Source organism: Sinocyclocheilus grahami, unplaced genomic scaffold, assembly GCF_001515645.1.
Source record: "Sinocyclocheilus grahami isolate Dianchi unplaced genomic scaffold, SAMN03320097.WGS_v1.1 scaffold127.1, whole genome shotgun sequence".
In the NCBI taxonomy this organism is placed as follows: Eukaryota; Metazoa; Chordata; class Actinopteri; order Cypriniformes; family Cyprinidae; genus Sinocyclocheilus; species Sinocyclocheilus grahami.
Window position 1 is genome coordinate 1,639,387 of NW_015505306.1, and position 15,458 is coordinate 1,654,844.

General features: G+C 42.5%; 1 protein-coding gene across 1 annotated transcript in view; it reads right to left on the reverse strand.

Moving 5' to 3' along the window:
• The window catches only part of cacng3b (calcium channel, voltage-dependent, gamma subunit 3b), a 44,837-nt gene that overhangs the window by 8,710 nt on the left and 20,669 nt on the right, over positions 1-15,458 (reverse strand). The window contains exon 2 of the mRNA XM_016279133.1: positions 946-1,029. Within this exon, the coding sequence (XP_016134619.1) occupies positions 946-1,029 (84 nt within the window). The remainder of the gene's footprint in view (positions 1-945; positions 1,030-15,458) is intronic.

Here is a 15,458-nt window from a genome sequence, read left to right on the forward strand (position 1 = left end):
TTCTGAATGTAAAAAAAAGAAAAAAAGTCTCATGCTCACCAAGACTCAATTTATTTGATAAAAACACAGAAAAATATGTAATATTGTGAAATATTAATACAATTTAAAATAACCATTTTCTACGTAAATGTTTTTAAAAATGTAATTTATTCCTGTGATGGCAAAGCTGAAATTTCAGCAGTCATTACTCCAGTCTTCAGTGTCACATGATCCTTCAGAAATCACTCTAATATGCTGATTTGCTACTCAAGAAACTTTTATTATTATTATCAATGATGGAAACAGTTAATATTTTTGTGAAAACCATTACATTTTTTAATTTTTTTTCAAGATTCTTTGATTGATAGAAATATTGATCAATATATATATATATATATATATATATATATATATATATACCACTGTATATATATATTGTCAATTTAATTTTGCCCCTGTGGAATAAAAGTATTAATTTCAGAGTGCAGGCTAAAAAAACAACAACTCACTTACAGATAATTTAGTGTTTAAAGTCATTTTAAGTTTGTTTTGATTTAGACAATACTGACAGTGATGATGTCTGAGTGGTTGTTGTTTGAGCGAGTTGTTTGTAATTAGACAATTTCCAAAATTTTTTGACCCATTAAGGCAATTTGTGGGCCACACTAGGTGGGTATTTTTGCACTGACAGCGACATCAGCCAATCATAGTGGCGTGGAGGCAATTTTATATCTCAATGAGGACCAAAGGGAGCCAAAACAGTCACTGCCTCCCTCTTTTTCTGCTGGTATCACTCTTGTATAGTGTTATTTCATACAAATGAGTGATTCGCATAATATTTCAGCTCATAATTTCAAATATTTGTTTTGCTTATTTTATATTTGATGATTTTCTCATTCAATTTATTTTGAAGAGGTGCCTCCTCAGAGAAAACGCCTCTGATGTGTGTTGCTTTGACAGACTTACGTAGTAAATACTCTGCTGCATCCTGCTCATAATCTGCATCCTCTGGAAAGTGGTCAATCTTCTTACAGACACCTCGAAATGTTCCTGCAGCCATGAAGAACAGAGAGTAGAGGAAAGAGAGAGTCAAATACCATTAGTCTATTTTTTGCGCGCATGTGTCGGAGTGCATACAAATACACACACACTACAGGAGTCCATTTTATGTGTAAATACAAAATTAAACATGTCTTGGCGTTTATTTTGCAGCATGCTTAGGTCAATGAGCACAGTCCTAGTAAGCTGATTGCTATGTGTATATGTGTGTGCGTATGTGCACGGATGCATGCTGTCTTGTGCATTCACTGACAACCCCTGTTCACTCGGCTGTGCGCTCAAGATGACAAATGAACAAAAATAACGCTTCTGCCCTCTGGCGTAACATGTGACCGGCTAATGAAGAGGTTTATCGTACCAAATACATGCGCCCTATGTAGGGGGAAACCATTCTGACAAATACTGTCACATTCTCTGCTGCATTAAAAGAAGGAGAACACAGCTCAAATGATCGGTGTGTGTTTGATATATTTCCAGTTTAAGCAATTATCATGTATCATCTTCTCTGTAGCTAGTATAACTGTTAAAATACAAAGTAACTGTTAAAATATAATGATGTAACCAAACTAAATATTTAACCCTCATTTTCTGGTTAAATATTTTTGTGCTTCCAGAGATCCCCTTGATTTACATAATTTAAAATTAAATCGACCTCTTATTTTCCCTTCAAATTCTTTTGATATGCTCCTTGGACCAAATCAAAACCCATCTGACAGATATTATTGAAACATTAAACCTCTGTTTTATTATATAATTATCATTTCTATTCTCAAATATGTTACTGGTATGCATTCTGGCTCAGTTTGATCATAGCAAAAACACACTGTGGAAAAATATACTTAAATTAAATTTACATTTTAAATTTAAATTTAATTAAATAAATTAATAAAATCCTTACAACACACAAAAACATCACAACATGTCTACAAATATCACCACGTGAATTTTTATAATTTTTTTTACTTGGAAATGGGTCAAAGACGAAAAAGGGTTTAAGCATAAAAACAATAAGTGTAATACTGCTTTAAATGGTTATTGTTTTCCCCAAAAAAATTTTAAAAGTTTTCTGTATAATTTAATTGCAATTTTGTTTCCGAGCAAAAAATAAATATCATACATTTTCCCCTGATTTACAGAAGACACCCACTAAAATGCCATTCAGTATAACAATCTTGTCAGGCATATTTACAACAAAAATAAATTTATGACATTAAAAGACTAATTAATTTCACCTCAAATAATAATTAGTTGTAATTTTACATTTTTTAAATTGCCCATTTTTCAGTAAGAATTTTTACTCATTTAAAACACAATAAAATTTTATATGCTCCCTTATTCTTTTATATATTTTAATATGTACAAGTCAAAATAAGCATGTTGTTTGAATTTTTACATAAATATTGTGTTACTCTGAATGACAATTTAACATTATTTCAACCCAATTTTAACATTTTATTGTCCAAAAACTTATTTGAAACCTTAAAAATAGACACTTTACTTACATTTAATGTGCTTTCTATGGACATATAATCACTTTTGTACATTTCTTTTGATTCGGACATCTTAACGTCTTTGACCCAAATACATAAAATGGCATGACAAAACAAAATATTTTAATAAAATATAAAATTATTTAAATACATAGATAGATAGATAGCTAGATAGATAGAAAGAAAATAAAATTGCAAATGGAAAACAAAATATATATAAGAATGACATTTCAACCAAATCAACCAAATGTTAGGTATATTTTACAACTATTAAAATGGCATTGACATCTCAAAGAGAACATGAGGGTTAAGAATCAGCCATTGAAAATTGCAAATGGAAAACAAAATATATATAAGAATGACATTTCAACCAAATCAACCAAATGTCAAAATATTTTACAACTATTAAAATGGCATTGACATCTCAAAGAGAACATGAGGGTTAAGAATCAGCCATTGAAAAACCCATATTGATCAACCAACATTTTGAATAAGAACATGTGGTTATGGCTCTGAATTAATACTGAACAAACAGCACCTAATGAGGCCACATAGACTGACTTCTTATAGTTTTCTTGGGTCTGCGTGCGTGTTTGTTTCTGTGAAATGCTTTTAACCATTTTGTTTAAGAACGAGACAGAACAGGTCTCTGTGGTGGATGGTGAGGGCTTTCAATGATTCAGAGTGAATCAGGGCATTCAGGCTCCTTCAGAAATCCCCTTTGGCTCAGCCCGCAGCCCTCTCCCACCATCACTGTCTACAGGTGACCTGACAGACTGACTGCTCAAAGCCATTCAGCTCTGTTCACTCCCTCAAACACACACACAGACAGGCACACAAACACTGCCAGCTCATAACACAGAGATAGAGGGAGATCAGAAAACGAGTAGGCGATGTAGGCTCGGAGAGAGGGACGGTTATTGTCATGGTGACTGTGACTGCTGTGATGTATTTATGCTTTGAGTGGGAAGGGCTTTAACGTGATGTGAGTCCTCAGATATAAAATAATCTGCATTTTGATAAGATCGAAAAAATTGTGCTATAAAACACCCCATGAATCAGTGACTTCGCCCAAAGGTTACAATGATAAAGAATTATGAATTGTACCATTTTTTTTATGGCACTTTATGAACACATCCTGTAACAAAACAGCAGGTTTGTGTTGTGGGCGGTTTATATCACAATATGAGTAATTTAAACAGTAATGGTAAAAGTGTGTATTATGTAAAAAAAATTTTTGCTACAGATTCATGTCATATAATTGAATAATAATTGAATATAATTAAATATGTTAAATCTTCCATATAAAAAACAAAATAATAAATAGTAAATAAAAAAAAAAAAAAAGTAAATCTAACAAATTATCAATAAATGGCAGGGTCATATATTTTGCTACAGATTCATGTCATATAATTGAATAATAATTGAATATAATTAAATATGTTAAATCTTCCATATAAAAAACAAAATAATAAATAGTAAATAAAAAAAAAAAAAGTAAATCTAACAAAAATTATCAATAAATGGCAGGGTCATATTTCAAGCCAAAATTAAAAATGAAAATTAACTACATTTTGGATTAAAAACATTTTTAGGACCATTAAGATTTTGCTAAACATTTTTTCCATGACAACTGAGCATGTCCCCAATTCTCAGTCAATCAATCAATCAATCAATCATTTAATAAAAGTGATGACATTTTGGGAGTCAATAAAAATATCAATAAAATATTAAGATAATGCAACTGTCACAAATCAAGCCTCTGTGGCTCCCTCCGATCTCCACCAGAGGGCTCCGTCTAGTTCTTGGACTTCATCTCCCACAACCCCATGTGTGGGACTGATTACCTGCACAGCTGCACCTCATTCCCGGGACTATTTAAGCAGCTCTCAATCCCTCCCTCATTGCAAAGTCTTGTTTTGCTGTGGCTTTCTGAGCATTTTCTACCGTGTATTGAGCCCTTGTGTATGACCCTGGACTGTACTCCCTTGTTTGATCCTCTGTTGCCTGCCTTTGTGTCTCTGCCTCATTGTATTTGTAACTCTCTGCCTAGTTTGCTGCCTGCCCTGACCATTTGCTTGTATTTTGACCACGCTATTGCTCTGCCTTGGATTTATCTCCTAATCCATTACGACTACTTCCGCATTAGCCAGTCCTCGCCTGGCTTTCCCTGAGAAATTCGATGGCTCTCCCACCATGTGCAAGGACTTTCTGCTGCAATGCTCTCTGTTTGTCAACCAACAACTCATGCTATACCCCACTGACGAGAGCCACATCGTATTCGTTTGCTCTCTGCTAACCAGGAGAGCGCTGGACTGGGCCATGGCTGTATGGAGCTAGGATTGATCGGCTTTCCCTATATTCACCTGCTTTCTGCAACGTTTCCGGGAAGTGGTTGAGCACCCAGCGGGTGGTAAGGAGGATGGTGAACAACTTTTGGCCCACCATCAGTGGAAAAACTCGGTGGCTGACTATGCTCTCACCTTCCGCACTCTAGCTGCGCAGACTGTGTGGGTTGATGACACTCTCAAACTGCTGTTTCGTAAAGGACTCAACGCAGAACTGCAATCTGAACTGGCCTGCCATGATGAGGGAAAACCTTTAGATCAATTAATTGACCTGAACATCCATATTGATAATCTGATTAGTTCACGACGACAGCCCAGGTACTTCTCCACTCATCTTTCTGCCACTCAAGTACCCACAGAAACAGAACCCATGCAAGCTGAATTTACTCATCTCAGTGCAGAAGAAAGAGAGGGATGTGTAACACGCCCCCACATATCTAACTCACTATGTAGAAATATTTGCATAATGCCGCCCAAATGTGCATGCAAAGAAAGAAGGCGTGGTTTCAGTAACCATTGATCTCTTACCTGGCACAACACCTCTTAAGGGCAGGGTTTTTCAAATATCACAAACAGAGTCAGAGGCCATGAAAACTTATATCGAAGAGGAGCTAGCCAAGGGTTTCATACGGCCTTCTATCTCTCCAGCTTCTGCCGTGTTTTTCTTCGTAAGCATTTAGGAAGGGGGACTTCGTCCTTGCCTTGATTATCAAGGCCTGAACGAAATAACTGTCAATTTCCGTTACCCATTGCCTCTGGTTCCAGCAGCCCTTGAACAGCTCCACACCGCCAAGTACTTCAGCAAACTCGACCTCCACAGTGCATGCGATCTCATTCGAATCCGTGAGGTGGATGAGTGGAAACGACATTCTCCACCACATCAGGACACTATGAATACTTTGTTATGCTTTTCGGGCTGGTCAATAGTCTCTCAGTCTTCATCTTCTGAGACATGCTCAGTTGATGATTTATAGTTTATTGATGACATCCTCATCTTTTTAGACTCCTTGGATGATCATGTCCAACATGTAAGAGCTGTCCTGCAACGTCTGATACCACATTAATTGCACACTAAAGCTGAGAAGTGTGAATTTCATCAGTCTGCTGTCTCGTTCCTCAGCTACATCATCAACTCAGAGGGAGTCGCCATGGATGATAAAAGGACCAGGCAGTACTGAAGTGGCCTCAGCCCGCCTCAATCAAGGAACTACAGCTTTTATAATGTTGGTAACCAGGAACTTCTTGCCATGAAGGCGGCCTTCGAGGAATGGCATCATTGGCTAGAGGGGGCCAAGCATCCATTTGTAGTTCCAACCAATCACTTTAACCTGGAATATCTCTGTTCAGCTAAGAGACTCAATTCTAGACAGGCAAGATGGGCATTGTTCTTCACTCACTTCAATTTCACGGTAACTTACCGACCAGGTTCCAAGAACACCAAGGCAGATGCTCTCTCTCGGCAGCACGAATCCTCTTTGATACCACCAACTAACGAACCCATAATCTCTCCCACGTTCATACTGGCTCCTGTAAAATGGGACATTATGTCTGAGATTACGGATGGTCATGCATCAGATTCACCTCCACCAGAATGCCCCCCAGATCGCACCTATGTGCCATCCACACTTCGCAAGCAGGTCATTCAATAGGTCCACTCATCTCCCAGTTGTGGCCATCCTGGTATTGCTGCCACCATTCAACTACTTTCCAAACGTTTCTTGTGGCCCATTCTACAATCAGATACTATCACCTTCATTCATGATTGCCCTAATTGTAATATCTCCAAATCCTCTCGACAACTACCCGCGGGACTGTTACATCTATTAACAGTCCCTCATCGCCCTTGGCCACACATTGTCATAGATTTCATCACTGACCTCCCTAACTCCATGAGTCACACTGCCATCCTCACCGTGATAGATTGATTCTCCAAGGCATAACGTTTCATTCCACTGCCCAAGCTTCCCACAGCCCTTGAGACAGCCATACTGTTGTGTAACTGTGTTCAGATTCTATGGCCTCCCAGAAGATATTGAGTCAGACCAGGGACCTCCCGAGTATGGTCCGCATTCCATCAACACCTTAACATCAAGATCAGTCTCACCTCCGGTTATCACCCTCAATCCAAAGGCCAGGTTGAACGGCTCAACCAAGAACTCAATCGCTTTTTCCAATATTAATGCCACAGAAATCAGGCTGACTTGAGCCGATATTTGATGTGGGCTGAATATGCACAAAATTCTCTTCACAAACCCTCCACCGGTCTCACACCCTTCCAATGTGTGCTTAGTTTTCAACCTATTCCCCTGGTCTGGAGAACCCTCCGAGCTCCCTGCTGTAAATGACTGGCTTCAGAGAAGTGAGAATACCTGGTTCGAGGTGCACATGCACCTCCAATGTGCCTCCATTTTCTACCGTGTATTGATCCCTTGTGTATGACCCTGGACTGTACTCCCTTGTTTGATCCTCTGCTGCCTGTATCTGCCTCATTGTACTGGTAACTCTCTGCCTAGTTTTCTGCCTGCCCTGACCACGCAATTGCTCTGCCTTGGATTTATCTGACACTGGTGATTGAACTTTGCCTGTTAGTTAGAGCGTGGACAAGCTACAGGCGATGAGAAGCTTCAGTAGAACAACAGTGAACTGTGGTCAAATGAGATGTTGTCTGGTCATATGTCAGTAAAAGTGATTTTTCCTGTCCTGTCAGCCGTTATATTGTGCTCGTAGCACATGCTCTTCAATTACACGCACAAATGCGCCGGCGCATGCTGTAGCCTGTATCATTTCATATCAAAGCGCGAAAGAAACTACGAGCATGCAATGTTGTAGTTATTTCGTCAGTTAAGTTACCAAAAAGGTAATTAAAGCTGCCTTAAAACTGTGCATGTAAGTATATGTTATATGAGTTACATTTAAGAACCTCTTTAATGCAGTGGTTTTCAAAACTATCCTAAAGCAGCCCAGAACTGTCTCCCTCATCTAACACATCCGATACAACTCTTCAGTTCATTAGAAGAGACTTTAAGACCTGAAGTGGGTCAGAAAAGGTAAAGAGTTTGTGAGAAAATATGATGTGTGTCAGATCCGCGTCATGTTCAGCAGCGGCAGCTCTTAACCCTCTAAGCGCCAAAGTCGCAAAATTACGACAAGACGTCATACTTAATAAAATAGACTGTAGTTCCTAATATGGTGTAATATCTCATTTGTATTGCCTACCACTAGATGGCAGACATGTAGTACTTTGATTCTAGACCAAAATTACGTCATGTTCCTGTTCAAATTTTCGAGGAAATAGCAGAGCAAGTGAGCTATTGTGTAATTGATGCGGAAGCAGTTCAGTTCATAGCGTGCGAGTAAATTGTGAGATTTGTGAGAGAAAATCGCCAAATGGCTAATAGAAAGTTGTACCGTGAGGATGTGTTGCAAATGTTTTTCGCCGATTCTGACTCTGAATGGGAATATTTGCCTTTTGGAAATGACGATCGGTCGTCTAATAATCGCGCTTCTCCCGATACATCTTTGCAGCGCAATGGTGCCGCTGTGCAAGGCAAGAGTGTTCACGAAGCACAAACAAGTGATCATTTTGACCCTTTGCCCAACGGGGATGGGGGTGGCAGGGGAGGAGCTGTTGCTAGAGGTAGAGGCAGCAGGGGTAGGAGAAATAGGGCTGGAAGTAGCACTAGCTGCCCCAAAGAGGCGGGAGTGGCCGCGGTACACATGTCCATGCTGTGCGTGGGAGATCCGGGAGATGTGGTAGAGGCATCAGGGGTGATCTGGATCTAAATAGGGCTGGAAATAGTGATGACAATGGTGGCTGGGTTTATTTGAGAAATGAAGTGTATCAGGACTGGATCAAACGCTTTGATGAGCCTGTTGGTAATTTAGTACTTTCTCCTGTTTTATTATTGGTTTCCTCTTTTCTGATCATTTAGAATGAGAATAAAAAGACAACAACAACAACAACAACAACAACAAAAAAATATGCAAATAAGTTCAAACATCCATTTAATATCTATTATTTCCTGAATATTACTGATCAAATCCCTGGTGCCTAAAAGGTTAAAGCAGCCAAAATAACCTAATAACCAGCTGCTGTGATGTCTGTTCATCAAAGAACAAAAGAAGAAATCAATAACTTTTGTAGCTTTAAGGATTGATCTTTATTTAAATTAGAATTTAGTGTTTGATCACTTTATTCAATTTCTGTATGTTTCCTACTTCCTAGGGGCATAGGTAGCTAAATATGACATTTATTATAATGGGTTTATGTGAAGATTGTTTTAAGTTCACCTAAACTTAGTTGTTATTTTTTAAAGTCTGATAAATGTTCAAATTGATAGCCCTCAATGTGAAATTGACAAAAACAAAAAGAGTGGCCTTTTATTGTGGCAAGCCTAAGACACACCTGTGCAATAATCGTGCTGTCTAATCAGCATCTTATAAATACTATAATTGTAACCCACACCATAGCCCTAAACAGAAAAGATAGTCTTTTGAATTTAAAATAAATAAAATAAAATAAACTTTTATTTACAGATGAAGGCATGCCCAAAGGGAGATTTAGTCAGATTTTGCTCACTCCTGAGTAAAAATTTGTCCCCAGAATATGATTTAGTAGGTATGCTTAGGTACACACACACACAGACACACAAATGGTAGTTTCTAGCTCTTCTTCCTATTGGGAGTGTCAACTCAAAGACCGTCATCTCATATCATATTTCAATAAATCACCTGTCCACTGCCCGTGTCCACACTTATCTGTCTAGCGTAGTGTGAAGTACAACCAGGCCTCTCCATCCTCCAATGAGCTCCGATGGATTACAGCGGCGCTAAAAGCATCATAAGACCCAGAAGCTGCTTTTACCAACAATCACTTCGATTTAGAGCCCGGCTCTTTGTCTCCATTTACATAACACACACCTGCAGAATGACTATGTGTTTGTCACAACTTCAGTCGCCGACCTGTCAGAGAGCTTTACCGGAGGACGGGTGAATGCATTAGCGAGGAAGTATTTCATTAGCTTTTATCTCTGTGTTTACTATCATTACATACAGCCTGTGAATAAATAAAAAGAACACTGATGCTATTAGCTGAAAGGGTCCCCTGGAAAGATGCCTGCAAGGAATACTTTGCATTGCAATTAAAAGTCCTAATTTGGTTTCTATGCTGACAATGCAATGATTCAGAATAATCTGATTAGAAAACTCAAATGCTGTTTCCGTAAATTCACACACAAAAAAAAACCTGTGAAACCTTTTTTTTCAGTGTTGTTGTCTGCAGGTGGAAAGATTTGTCTTCATCACACTTTGAGGTCTCATTGACCCTTTTGTCTCAGGACCTCTTAAAACAATTAGTCAAATTTGATTCTGTGTTTCACACTTTAAGCTAATGGAGTGCTCATGCTCGGATATCAATAGAGACGTTGAGAGAGAGAAGTGGGAAAGCAAGTAGTTTACAGTCAATATTGAGGTAAAATCACCAGAGACATGTTTTCAATTAAAGGCTACTTTTGTTTGAATTTTAAAACAACTCATCCGGTTGTGTTGATTCGAGCCTCTGGGTTTCCACATCGGAGAGAAAGTGAACAGAGCGGTGAGCGGCGAGTCCCATGGGCTGGGGGCTGACACCACACCGACACACCTCCGGTTTGAATAATTCAACAGAGATCTCCTCAAATGTGACAGCTTTGTTGGAGGAGACCAGAAAGATTAAGAACTGATGGAGACATTTTCCACTCGGCCCTCCCTTCATCCCCTCCTTCTCTTGAATTGTGTAGCCAGTGCAGTTCTCTTGCCTATTCAGTGCATTGCTAACAGATAAAGCAACACTTTTATAAAAGGAAAAGGAGAAAGCGGGATGAAAAGGGGCTTTTGTGTTGCTCTGAGCTTCAGCATCGCTGCTCTTCTCTCTTGGTCCCGTGTGGCCGGCGGTGGGTGGCTGTGGGCGCAGTGAAGAGCTCTGCCGCTGGAGCTCCTCTGATAGCACACGGGCTGTCTGCCTCACTCTGATTGACACATGGTTAGTCACACTTCAGAGAAATACATGCTCAGCTTAATTTGCCTATGCATTCACCCTCAGCTTAAAGGGAACTTAGAGTCAAAGTGTAAAGACATCATTTGTGCTGAACGGAGCGACGGAGCAGAAGTCAGCATTTCCATAAAATTTCCTGTCAAGCAATTTCATATTCCTGTTTCTGGAATATGATGGCCAAATCCACTGACGATGTAGGAGGCAGTCTCAAAGCCTTTCTTTTTAGCATGTTGTACATGTGAAGAATATTTTATTATACAACATTATAGGTGTGTTCCAAAATGTAGTGAGCTAAATACTGTATCTAGACAGCATCATAGGGCACTATGGGGTCGTTCACACAGAACATGCTTTTGTATTCCACTGAGCTGCTTTTCCATTGTTTTTCTATGTAAACGTGCTAGAGAGATGTGATTAACCACTACGCTTGCGTCTTTCGTGGCACTCAAGTTCAAAACTTCAACTTCAAAAAATGTGACTATTAATGACTATGAACACGACTATTACAGATACATTTTTCTGTTTGTCCAATAGGTGTCGGAAATGGAAGAGTTTCATTCTGACTCGCAGAGAATGCCAGTGCCTGAGCATAGACACACAGGAGTGCCCACTCACCATATTTATTAGTTTATAGTCTTTGTTTAACAGTTCTGCCAATTTGATATAACTGTTAAACAATGAAAGTGAATGGTATATAAACAAATATTTTTTTGCCTTTCTATTAATAGCAGAAAGGCATTTAAAAACACGATAATACTCTCTCTTATACCATCTGCATTCAGCAAATAAGCATTTATATTATTTGAACAAGTCTTTAAATATCTAATAAACATTTATTTCTACAAACTTCGCAAATCTTGGTAATTCCAGCTGTTGGATCTTATAAGTGTGCACTGGATGTCACGATTTCGGTGGGGTCTACTTGGGCTTTGTTATCATGGAGCACATGGCCTTTTGTTTTGACGGCTTGCCATGTGCTCTGCTGTCATCCTGGTGTTCACCCCACCCCTCTCGTTATCCCTGTTAGCTAATTCTCCCTTCTCACCTGCACCTCGTTTTGTCCTCATTATTCTTCCCTTTATCTGGCCCTCTTGAATGCTATTTTGTGTCAGTCCGTATCATGTTGTGCAGCAGCTTAGATCGTCTCTGTCAATGCTGTGTTTGTCTGAATCGTTTTTTTATTTTTATTTTTTCTAGTCGGTCTGGTGTTCCTGTGTTTGTCACCCTCCTCTTTCTACCCTCCTGCCTCCCTAGAACTCTGGTCGGCTCCCGTCCTTGGCTCTCGCTGCTCATAGGCCTGTCTCTCCACGGCAGTTTCGTCCTATTCCTCTCTGCTCATGCTCGAGACGACCCCTGGAATTCAGCGGTGGCATTCTATTGCCGGTTCGCCCCCTCTCTTCCCCGCGGGCTCGACCGCGGCTGGTCTAACCTCCACGCTGATCAGAACTGACTTTTTGCTGGGGTTTTGCTATCCGGCTGACTTATTTACCTTTTTGTTATCACAGTTTCAATAAACTTGGATTTTGTTTTCACCTGCTGTTGGATCCCGGTCTCGTTTCTGACAGTACGGACTGACCAAGATGGATCCAGCAGGTGAGGAGTTTGTCAGATCGGCCATCGCTCATCAAGGAGCTCTCCTCAGTCATCAAGCTAGCCAGCTCTCATCCACCACTCAGGAGGTTGCTACTCTCAATGCCCAAGTGGCGGAATTAAGCAGCCGCTTCCGTGAACTCCAGCAGGACATTCTGTCATTCTCCACGACAGCGGTTCCCCTGTCTCCTTCTCACCGCGAACCCGAGCCGCATGCCAACAACCCGCCCTTATACGATGGAGATCCAAATTCATGTCGGGCATTCTTATCTCAGTGTTCACTGGTGTTCGCACTGCAACCACGCTGATATGCTACAGAACGGTTAAAGGTTGCCTATGTCATTACACTGCTGACGGGAAAGGCTCGCGAGTGGGGGACTGCCGTTTGGGACGCTAGAGCCCACTTTTGCACGGATTTTGAGGAGTTTCGAGGTGAGATGACAAGGCTGTTTGATCGCTCTGTTAGGGGAGATGAGGCAGCATCCACACTAGTGCGGCTCCGTCAAGGAGGCCGTTCTGTGACTGAATATGCCATTCAGTTTAAAACATTAGCTGCTTCCTGCGACTGGAATGACGGGGAGCTGCGAGCTATGTTTCGCGAAGGGTTGAACTTCGAAATCCAGGATGAGATTGCTGCCCACGACCTACCCCAAGACCTGGAGGGCTTTATCAATCTGGCTACTCGAGTTGAGAGCCGCCTTCACTTGCGTCAGCGACGCTTGGCTCCCCGCTCATCCTGGGGGCTGGAGGAACCCCAGCCTTTGAGGAGCCACTCACCACCTCGTTCCTCTCTGGCTGAACCTGAGCCCATGCAGTTGGGGCGGCTTCGATTGTCGGCTCAAGAAAGACAACAGAGGCTGGTCCAGGGTCTATGCCTCTACTGTGGGAGGTCGGGCCACTTTGCTCAGTTGTGTCCTGTAAAAGCCAAGGCCCACTAGTCAGACGGGGAGTCCTAGTGGGCATTTCTCCTCTAATCTCCCCTCAGTCACGCACCCAACCCTCTGCTACCGTCACGTACCAAGACTCGGTCCACTCCTGCAAGGCTCTGGTTGATTCCGGTGCCGAGGCCAGCTTTCTGGACTGTAGCACGGCCAAGAGCTGGGGAATCCCTGCCATTCCCCTCTCTTCCCCTGTCGCTGTCAGGGGCCTCTCTGGCCAGTCTGTAGCCACTATCACCCACACCACCCCTCGTGTGAGTCTTGTTGTGTCTGGCAATCACACAATCATCTGTTGTGCTGTTCCTCCTGGAGTCCCCTTATGCTAGGCTTGTTCTGGGGCACCCCTGGTTGGCTCAGCACAACCCTCATGTGGATTGGTCCCGCAGTCAGATATTGTCTTGGAGTCAGTCTTGTCATGCTTGTTGTCTAGGTGCAGTTTCTCCTCCTTTGTCTGTGTCTCCTGTGTTGCAGGTTGAGGCAGCTGATATCACTGGGGTCCCGGGGGAGTACCATGATCTGCGGCTGGTTTTCAGCAAGTCCCGGGCCACCTCGCTTCCTCCCCACCGGCCGTTCGATGGTGCCATCGATCTCCTTCCAGGCACTTCTCCGCCCCGGGGTCGTCTCTTTTCCCTGTCAGGTCCAGAACGAGAGGCTATGGACAAATACATTCAGGAATCCGTGAAAGCCGGTCTCATTCGCCACTCGTCCTCCCCTGCTGGTGCTGGGTTCTTCTTCGTTAAGAAGAAGGATGGCTCTCTGCGTCCTTGTATTGATTACCGAGGGTTAAATGACATTACTGTAAAGAACAGGTACCCCTTGCCATTAATGTCGTCTGCCTTTGAACTTTTGCAGGGAGCCAAGGTCTTCACTAAGTTAGACCTCCGCAACGCCTATCATCTCATCCGCGAGGGCGATGAGTGGAAGACAGCCTTTAATACCCCCACGGGACACTATGAATACCTGGTCCTTCCGTTCGGGCTCACTAATGCCCCTGCTGTCTTCCAGGGCATGGTTAATAGCGTGCTGGGAGACATGATTAACCAGTTTGTCTTTGTGTACCTCGATGACATTCTCATCTTTTCTCCATCTCTTCAGGTACACACTCAGCACGTGCGCCAGGTCTTACAACGGCTGCTGGAGAACCAGCTTTATGTCAAGGCGGAGAAGTGCGAGTTCCATGCCCAGTCTGTCTCATTCTTGGGCTTTATTATTTCAGCTGGGGAGATTAAGCCGGATCCGGCCAAAGTCGAGGCTGTCGCCAAGTGGCCAGTCCCCGACTCCAGGAAGGCTCTGCAGCGTTTCTTGGGCTTCGCCAACTTCTATCGGCGATTCATCAGGAACTTTGGCCAGGTAGCTGCACCCTTAACGGCGCTCACCTCCAACAAGGTACCGTTCACCTGGAGTGCTCAGGCTCAGGAGGCCTTTGATAGATTAAAGTCCCGGTTTGTCTCTGCTCCTGTTCTCTCCATTCCAAATCCCGAATGGCAATTTATCGTGGAGGTGGACGCCTCCGGGGTCGGGGTGGGCGCAGTCTTGTCTTAGCGCTCTGCGAGTGATGGGAAGGTGAGCACAACCTGTGCATATTTCTCCCACCGCCTCAACCCAGCTGAATGTAATTATGACATCGGTAACCGGGAGCTGCTGGCGGTTAGGTTGGCCTTGGGTGAGTGGCGTCACTGGCTGGAGGGGTCAGCACAGCCCTTCTTGGTCTGGACGGATCATAAGAACTTAGAATATATCCGTTCGGTCAAGAGGTTGAGCTCGCGCCAGGCTCGCTGTGCACTCTTCTTTGACCGTTTTAACTTTACCCTTTCGTACCGGCCCGGGGCCAAAAACGTTAAGCCCGACACGCTATCCCGCCAGTTTGAGCGCCCGGGAGAGGAGACCCTAGCCAATGCCATACTCCCTGAAGGGGTGGTGGTGGGGGCCCTCTTCTGGGAGGTCGAGCGGAAGGTAGAGGAGGCCGGACGAAGGGTGGAAGTGCCAGCGGAGTGTCCTGCGGGTAGGTTGTTCGTGCCGGCTG